Source organism: Clinocottus analis, unplaced genomic scaffold (assembly GCF_023055335.1).
Source record: "Clinocottus analis isolate CAN_PGR_092001 unplaced genomic scaffold, fCliAna1.0.p SCAF_63, whole genome shotgun sequence".
In the NCBI taxonomy this organism is placed as follows: Eukaryota; Metazoa; Chordata; class Actinopteri; order Perciformes; family Cottidae; genus Clinocottus; species Clinocottus analis.
Window position 1 is genome coordinate 322,501 of NW_027176222.1, and position 9,438 is coordinate 331,938.

At 46.0% G+C, this 9,438-nt stretch overlaps 1 protein-coding gene across 1 annotated transcript; it reads left to right on the forward strand.

The window, feature by feature from the left end:
• Positions 1-1,077: 1,077 nt before the first annotated feature.
• LOC137804779 (protein downstream neighbor of son homolog) lies at positions 1,078-8,585 on the forward strand. Its single transcript, XM_068604158.1, has 12 exons — positions 1,078-1,572; positions 1,734-1,814; positions 1,916-2,116; positions 2,884-3,062; positions 3,178-3,253; positions 3,349-3,451; positions 3,737-3,836; positions 4,268-4,408; positions 4,541-4,739; positions 4,869-4,938; positions 7,273-7,403; positions 8,267-8,585. Exons 1-12 carry the CDS (start codon positions 1,156-1,158, stop codon positions 8,405-8,407), a joined length of 1,839 nt encoding a protein of 612 aa, XP_068460259.1. The 5' UTR covers positions 1,078-1,155; the 3' UTR covers positions 8,408-8,585.
• The last annotated feature ends 853 nt before the right edge of the window (positions 8,586-9,438 follow it).

Here is a 9,438-nt window from a genome sequence, read left to right on the forward strand (position 1 = left end):
CAGAAGGAGTTTGCAGATGGCAGAATAGTTTGGCCCATATGTGTGTCCTGAGGAGAGAAACCCTCCTGCGGCCCAGTTGGCTTGAAGCCTGGGGGGCGCTGACATCTAGTGGTCTACATGCATTCCGGCCCCAAGAAGGTTCAGTTGACACACTTCTGTTCTGCAAGGGGCCGCACAATCTTTTAGGGGGGTTCCTGTTGTGGGGCGCATGAGGTGGTCTGGTTCTCTGGGGTTCAATAAATGCTGAGAGGGCCCAAGGGTGCTTAAGTGGTTTCAAAAGTTTAGTCTTAATATGTTTGGCAGAATGTTAGTTATTCTCACTGTGACAACCATTAAAGAGCCCCAGTAAAACATGTCTGATGGAGTCAGATGAGGCCTCAGCCGAACGCTTTGGGGTTTGAGGACATGACAACGTTTAAGAAGCCGCAAAAATCCTGAGCCATCCATTTCAAACGGACCACAGTTTTGCTGCTCATCCTAACCCGCTCACTAGTGTTCTCTCTTCTGCCTCAACAACTGATACAATAATTGATTTCTAACAGCCGTCATTTGGCTTCAGGCTGAGCTTCAGATGTGATTGATGACCCGAGTAATGACACACGAGGGTCAAATTAACACTGGAGACGACATTAACATAATGTATTAATCACTGTGACAGAGGTGGTGATGGCAGTAAAAGGGGGGCATGACAATGTATTTATATGTTTAGTTATGTTCAAGATTTAATACCAAACCTTACCAAAGTGGTGAGTTGTTACAATCATCATTCAAATGATTCACTCAATGTAAATCATGTGTTTGATGCGTTTGGTAAAGTGCGCACAAGAGACACATAGTCAAATACAAAATTAATATAAAACAATAACAACTACAATTGAACAACGATGTGATTTATTTTCATAGCTCGTTTTAATCCAGTCTCTTGCGTGGTGACAAATGCAAACGTTTATTTCGAAAGTGATTGATTTCCCTTCTGAGAACGGTGTCCCATTTCCCGTTTTGTCCTACTGTACGCAAACGCAACACGCGAGGGACACGTGACGTCAGCACGCTACGCGCCAAATTCGTAAAGTCGTGAAGGCGCAACGAGCGGACAGACGGCAGCCTGCTAGCAGCTCGTTTCATCTCGCTGTTTACCGCCGGCTCCCCCGCAGGATGTCTCAGCAGGAAGGCTATTCGCCCAGCTTCAAGCGACCGGCGGAAATCATGCGAATGAGGCGGAAAAGGACTCGGAGCGACGCCCGCGTCTCCTCGAGCCCCAGCGGCCCCAGCTCAGCCTGCAGCCCGGGACAAAGCGACTCTCCCCGGGCGTGCGTTCGGCCTTTCTCCCCGGGGCCGCTGTTCAACACCCAGGACCGCTCCGGGGGCGGGATGAAGCGCAGAAACCCGTTTGCTAATATCGAGAACACGTACAGCCCCAAAAAGAAGTGTCTCGTTTATAACGACGGCGGACATGTCGAGGCTGTGGACAGTTCCTCTGTCGGGACCGAGGAGGAGGGCCGGCCCGCTGGCCCGCCGCTCGGCGCGAGGCTGGCAGAGGCCGAGACACGGGAGCAGCACGAGTCCAGCCAGGTTGGTTTACAGTGACGTCACCTGCTCACGTGCACGCGCAGTGAGGCGCTCTAGCCGAGCGGCTGACGTCAGCGCGGCCATATCCCTGTAGTGTTTGTGGCACTTCTATGTACAATATATTATGTGTCATTTTATTACTTTACTCTCCTCTGCTGGCGAAGTGTCGCACTTTCTCTGAAGATGACTCTCTCTTTGAAGAAGAAGAGGAGGAGGAGGAAGATGTTAAAAGCCCCCTGCTGAAGGTTGGACCTGTTCCTGTACTTATTGTACTGTGATGAGTCTATCTTCAGAGCCAAAGCCACGTGTTCCTCTGTTTCAATACTTTAACCCACGTGTCCTCCAGAGTCCTCAGGCCATCGCTCCGGCCTCCATCGCGGCTCCCGTCTGCACCGAGTACCCGGCCGACTGGAGCCTGAAGACTCGCCTGCTCTTCACCTCCCCGCTCACCCTGGCCTGGGCTCAGCACCCCAAAGCCCAGGAGGAGGCGCTGGGGCTGCATCACCACTGCAGAGCTGCGTTCAGCGTGCTGCCCCCGAGGCTGCAGGTAGGCCGTCCCGTCACGATGACGACCGCACCAGAGCGACTCTGTTCAAACACGTCTTCCATGTCTTTGAGCATTCTTACAAAGCCGCTTGCTCGTGCAGTGTGTCACGTGCACGTCATGCTCAGCTTCATATGCAGCTGTGCATCAGTTGTGTTGGACAGGTGGGTGGACATCCGTCGCATTCAGGGGTCAAGAACATGTTTCCGAAGTCAATTATGAAGTACTTCAATGTATGCTATTTTATGTAACTTAGTATTTCTAGGCCACTAAATCTCAGAAGGAAATATTGTACTTCACTTCATTATTAGTAATATTTAATAGCTGTTTTGTATACATTTAAATAACTGTACAGATCATATTACAGAAAGAAAAACAAGAAAAATATGAAATGATCCTCCCTTTAAAAAAAAGCACATGCGTATAAATATCTATCATCCGTAGTGGTAAGCACTGTTTCATACGGCGGCATGCTGGATCACGACTCGGTTGTAACGTCCCGCGTACATTGCCTCCCCCGTTGGCCTGGTGGTTACGTCTTGATGTCAGGTCGACTGCTCGCCGTGTTGGTGATATTCTGCTCTCCTTGAGTCGCATGGCATTCGATAGTCATGAGTTGAGGCTACAAGGCTGTACGTAACAGAAGCTTCAAGAACGATGTTGACGTTCAAACTATGATTCTTAATAACTTACAATGACAACTCAATGAAATGCCTTAGTAAAATAATGTGCTGGTGGTGCATAAACATGGCGGTGTTTGGACCCTGCAGGATCCCGGGTCCTGCTCCTCCCTGCGCGTGGCCTTCCAGCAGAGTCTGGTCTACTGGCAGCACCCCTCCCTGCCCTGGATCCCTCTGTTCCCCAGGATCAACGCAGAGCGGAGCTTTGCTGGGAAGAGCGCCCCCTGGGCCCAAGATGCAGCGCTGCAGCAGAGTCTCATGAGTGAATGGTGAGTGGAGACTCCTTTGGTCGGGTTACGTAACCCTGTTTGTGTAAACTCCAGTATTAACGCTTATGTCTGGAAGTGGAAGGGATTCACATCGTTCCTCTGCTTCCTCCTTCAGGGCGGTGAGTCTGTCATCTCTCTACAGTCTTCTGAAGGCCCGGCTGTGTCCGTACTTCTACCTGTGCTCCCATCAGGTGGGTGTTACAGCAGTTGTAGGCTACCCAAATGGACCCCTTCCCAGCAACACATTACAGTCTATTCCTTGGTCTAATGGGGTCTCTTCTGTCAGTTCACCGTGTTGTTCAGGGCAGCAGGTCTCGGGGGCTCCAGCAGCATCACTGCCTTCCTCTCCCCTACAACCCGGGGCCTCAGGGAGGCCATGAAGGCTGAAGGTGAATTTCTGAAGCTAGACAGTTCAAAACCTACACTCTTAACTTCCTGTCATCAGATACTCATTCATGTTGGCGCATCAAACCCTGTGTGGAAGATTAAAGACCCAGCTGATGAATACAACCAGCATGCACCGATCAAGAGACTGGCTGCAAATCTGTTTTCTGTTTTTTTTTCATTTCATTCCTTGTCCAGAAACAGAAAGTAGCTTGTCTCCTTTAACCCCTCAGTGAGACGGCATCATGGATGATTACAGTGTGGGCGCTTTGTCTCGTGTACCTGTTTAGGGATAGAGTTCAGTCTCCCTCTAGTGGAGGAGAGGAAGAACAGCAGGGAGCAACAGAGCCAGGCTGTGCAGCACGGAGAGGAGGAGGATGAAGAGCAGAAGTAAGTATCGTCTCCACTCTACCACACTTGAGATTGTATTCGGGTTCTTTTGCTCATGGAAAAGTCCTTGAAAAAAAAATCCTCAAAGTGTTGTAAAAGTCGTGTGTGTGTGTGTGTGTGTGTGTGTATGTATGTATGTATGTATATATATGTATATATGTATATGTATATATGTGTGTGTGTATGTGTATGTGTATATATATATATATATATATATATATATATATATATATATATATATATATATATATATATATATATATATATATATATATATATATATATATATATATATATATATATATTCTGCTCTGTCTCTGCTCTCTTTGCTTTGTCTCTGCTTTGGTCTGCTCTGCCTCTGCTCACAGTATGCAAATGAAACTATTTCATAGACATTAATTATGATTGTGCATCATCATTTTGAATTGTAGGTGTCCTGAGCTCAAAGAGGGTAAGGCGAGTCAGGTCGGTGATGAAGGAGAGGATGACGATGAAGACGGCAGCTTCTCCTGGCTGAAGGAGATGGGCATCCAGCACAAAATCAAGAAGCCAGACAGCATTACCATGCAACTGTATCCTCCTGCTTCTCTCACGCCGTCAGCCGCCACGTGTGTTTTATACTTGTCTGAACCCTTTTCTCAGGTTCACCAAGACGTGTGTGTCCAATGTCATGAAAGGTAGAAGCTCCTTGACCTCTGGTGCAGTCACAGGGAAGGTCAGACTGTGTCTCTGGACCACAAGCCGGAGTCCGTGGTGTGTGTGGAGGGGCCGCACACCTTCACCCTCATCAACTTCCTTATCAACTGTAAGAGTCTGGTGGCCTCAACAGGTTCCCAAGCTGGCTTACCCCCAACACTCCTGGCTCCCAGCGCATTCAGAGGAGCTACGATGCACACTCTGAAGGTACACACACACACACACACACACACACACACACACACACACACACACACACACACACACACACACACACACACACACACACACACAGCTGTTGCTATGTCTGCATCTGCCTGAGTCTTTGTTCTTCAGGCCCGCAGTGTGAACGTGAAGAGCCAGGTGGGTTCAACCTTCCAGAACATCAGCAGTCTAGAGATCACAGGTACACATCTCCTTGATCCAACTTTTCAAACTGTTCTGAACCAGAAGCTGGTAGAGAGCTGTTGAAGTCAGTGGCGGCTGGTGTAATTTATTACTATTTTGACTACTTGGGGCGCGGCCACTCCGTGGAGCAATTGTGCCGTTACGCATCGCTCGCAATCCTGACTGACTGACTTGACCAGCCTAAACCCGTCAACACTGCATGTTGTCCAAATAACCACCAAACAACCAGTCACAGTTTGTAATAACAAAACTATCCAACAACATTAAAGCCCACACACACACACACACACACACACACACACACACACACACACACACACACACACACACACACACACACACACACACACACACACACACACAGATCTGCTGCGGTCTGAGCAGCAGCAGTAGCAGCAGTGCTGTGTAGGATTAAATACAACTGCACATGTAAAAAGTAAGTTACAAAGCCAGCATTTCACTCAACACATTTCCGTAATCCTCTGTGTGAAAGACGTCATCAAACACAAGCAAGTCATAAAGGTCCGTGTACGTTTCGTTCGTTTGTTTTATCGTTCATTCGAAAATACGGAAAAAACACTGTTTCTTCATTTTCCAATTAAAACCAAAAACGGTAAAACGGAAAACCTCTTTCGTTTATTATCTCTCTTTTCTCGTTTTTAGTTTCAGACCAAACACGAGAAAAGAGAGATAATTATTTTGATGTCAAAATAAAAGCCAGTAATAGATATCATTATTTACGGTCTTTTAATTCTTATTTACAGTCTTATATGATGCAAACACATCGCAGAGTAACTTTTGAAGAACATAAATTAATAAATATAAATAAATAAACCTGGTTATGTTAGCAACAGTAGAGACTACAGGCAGTTTAATATGCATGTAAATATGTACACAGCAAGAATCAACTGTTCAATTAATCGCTGCATTGTTGAATAAACACAGTTTGTAATAGAGTTTAATCAACTACTGTGTGTGAGTAGAGTTGATCATATTTCATTGTTTTATCGTATTGAACTGTTTCTTGAGTGAACACAGCAGAGCCTGTATGAGACCAGAGTAAAGGTTTACCTTTCTACCAGCAGGTGGCGCTATCTCATGGATTTACTTGTTATATGTGATCTTCTCTGAACTTGATGAGAAAACTCTCAACTGAAAGTTGTTCTCTGAATACTACTGTTGTTGAGTCACACGATGTCATTTTAGGGCTTTTTCAGGAGAGAAGTTAGTTGTTTAAGCAGCAAATCTGTGGTCGGTTTGTCGAGAATCAGCCGATTTAACCTTTTTAGTACGGAGCTTGTCGCCGGCGACAGAAAGTAAAATGCAAAGTGGATGTAAAGCTAATTTGACCGTAACTCCTTATTTATTTACGCCATCAACGTAAATCCAACTGATTCTGAACGCTAAGAAGGTCCATTACGGTAATGGTGAAAAAAAACAAAAAAACAGTGGCAAACGTGTCTGTGGGGGAGTGGCCTTTATTGGGGGGTGTAGGTGGGCCAGCAAGTGGCAGAACTCTCATAAACTGTAATACTATTATTTACAATGCCATCATATTATTTCCAAAGAAGTGAATTGCCAGTCAAAGTGTCTCCCCTGATTCTCTACAGCTGCTCACTTCCTCCCCTCCCCCACAGACACGTTTGCCGCTGTTGTTTTTAAAAAAAAAATGTGTTCACCATTTGACCAGTTGATTAAACTCTATTACAAACTGTGTTTATTCAACAATGCAGCGATTAATTGAACAGTTGATTCTTGCTGTGTACATATTTACATGCATATTAAACTACCTTTTGGTTTGAATTGCAAAATGAAGAAACAGTGTTTTTTCCGTATTTTCGAATGAACGATAAAACAAACTAACAAAACGTACACTGACCCATAATCAACCAGCAAGCTTTTTGGCTGATCTGGAACCAGGTGGACTCTGCTGACTCTGTCATGTTGTTAAAGTGGGCGGAGCCTCTTCTGCCCTGACGAGAGCCAGAGACCTGGATGCGTGCAGTTTGGGGCCAACCTGGGGCTGCTGGAAGTCTTTTTTAGGGCGCTGATTGGATAAATAATCTATCCATCCATGTCTCTCATTTATTTCTTTCATCAGTAATTGGCTGAACTGCTTCTTAGACATGCCTTTTTTGGGCCAAATTGATCTGGCCCCATGACGTGCACTAGCAGCAGAGACGTGCACTGGAGCAGCTGAGAGGTGAATGAGCAGAGAGGATTTTTTGTTTTTATTTGGTGGCTTAAGGTGGGTGGAGGCCCCGTGGCCCTCCATTGGCCGGCCACCACTGGATGAAGTGATGTTGAACTTGTTCCCCCTCCTTCCTTTTAGGACCTATCCTCCCCTCCACCCTCCACAGCGTCACCACCCTCCTTCGACCTGCACAGAAGGGGAACTTCTCAGCTTCTCTCTACACACACACACCCACAGCTGTCATGAACACACACACCAGCAAGCAACAGGTGAGGCAGACATATACTCTGATATACTGTATGTCACTCTGGCCATTGTAGGTCAGGTTGAGGCCCGTAGTCAATGGGAGGACAGGCCACGGCACACTTCCATTGTCATTTTTTTAAATTTCAATAATTAAATCAATTCAGAAGACTGTAGCTTTTGGCAACGTATACAGAAAGGAGACTGGCTCTGGTGGGACCGTGTTTTGGTCTCCTGCACACCCAGACAACCAACTCGCTATCCTATAGCATACATAAAAAGATCAAATGCTGATTTAATTCGGACGGAGGGCTCGTTAGCTCACGTTTGGAGGTTCCTTTGAGGTACATTATGGCGAGTTCAAGCTCTGCTCCGTAAAAGTGAGAATTGGGTGAACATGAGTTAAAATGGTGTTTTTTAAAATGCAGGTTTTGGCTAGAAACTTAAATAAATGCAGTTTGAAGGAGACCGTGGCGGGCTATGGAAATGGTCACTACGCCAGCTGTGTAGTTTAACAGCTGATCGCGGCACACTGAGAGAGAGAAAGAGGTGAGATGTGATTGGATCAAGAGCGTTAAACAGCTGGCTGGCACCAGCAGACAGTGAACCATGAGGAACGGACAGGAACATTAATATGATACATGTTGTGTGTTTGTGAAAAACACTTACATTATAAAATAGATATAACTTTGAATTATTTAAATAAATGTTTAGTCCAGCAGAGAAGGCCACTGGAAGAAGTGTTAAAATGTATAATAGACCTGTTTAATTACAACTACTGACGATGAGATATATTTTAATCTATGTCTACATAAAGTCGCAAGCCTTCTGGTGGCTCAGATCCAGGCCTGCCGGGTCTCTTTCTCAGCAGCCGTCTGTGTGTTTGCAGAGTTCTGGAGAGTCGGTGGACCTGTCTGGTTGTGGTCTCCATCCAGCATCCGTCCAGCAGCTGCAGCAGCCCTCCAGCCTGGGCAAGACTGCTCTGACTCACATCAACATGAGCAACTACAGCTACATGTGGAAGAACTGACGGAGTTCCACTCCTCGTGAGATGAGCCTCACGGGCACATGAAGAACCAGAACTCCATGGAGTGTTTCTTTTGAAATGCTTCTACAAACATGTTTTCATGAGTTGCCCAGTATGTTTAATCTCTTTTCAAGATGTGCTCTTACAATGGTCATATAGTTCTCAATGATATTGATAAATGCATCATGAGTTGGCTTGTGTAAACAATGTTTTAACTATTTTTAAATTTGTTTCATTAAATGAAAGTACTGTTGTACTATCACAAGTTGTGAGGTTGTATTCTGAGACAGAAATGCTGAGCATGTATTCAGGGTTGTATGGTTCATCTGGCTCATAACGCTCTGCTCACCAGACAAACAGCAGAAGCTCAGAGAGCCTCAGCTGAGTAATGTATACCATATCACCATTTGAACTTTAACTTAACCGTGTATTATAACTCATCAAATTCTGATGAGAAGAGGGGTTGCATTGACTTGGGATTGCAGTATTACTGGGAACATCCACCCTTCAAACGCCATTTGCCCTTCTTGTCACGCAGGGGCGGGTCGTGTGTTGCTGGGACTCACTGACAGCCAATCAGAAACTGGAGAGAGCCAGACAACCTGGGCCTCATACAAATAGAAGATCAAATCTAAATCTTAGGAGTGCAAATAGGTAAGGAAATGGAAAACACAAATTAAGTTCGGTTTTTAATCTTTACTCATGAATCTCCCCACTTTCGCCAGACGGCTTGGCAGTTGAATGGAGACTCACGGCGGTGCACGGGCCGACGCCTGTTATTTAATAATACCTCCTCCGTAGACCTATTCATCCTCATTCATTGTAAACTGTGCCTTAAAAAGTCGCCAGCTGGATTCAGCGGGGTCCCAACTTTTGGATCGCATGGACACTTTGTGGCCTCGGGGCCTGGACCAGGTTCCAGCACCACTATCGTGTCCAGACCTGAGCTCTCATTCCTGGGTGTGTTGGAGTGCTGTGGACCCTCATGAGGTCCAGGGCCACTATCGAGACCAGTACCCGGACCTGGGCTCTCA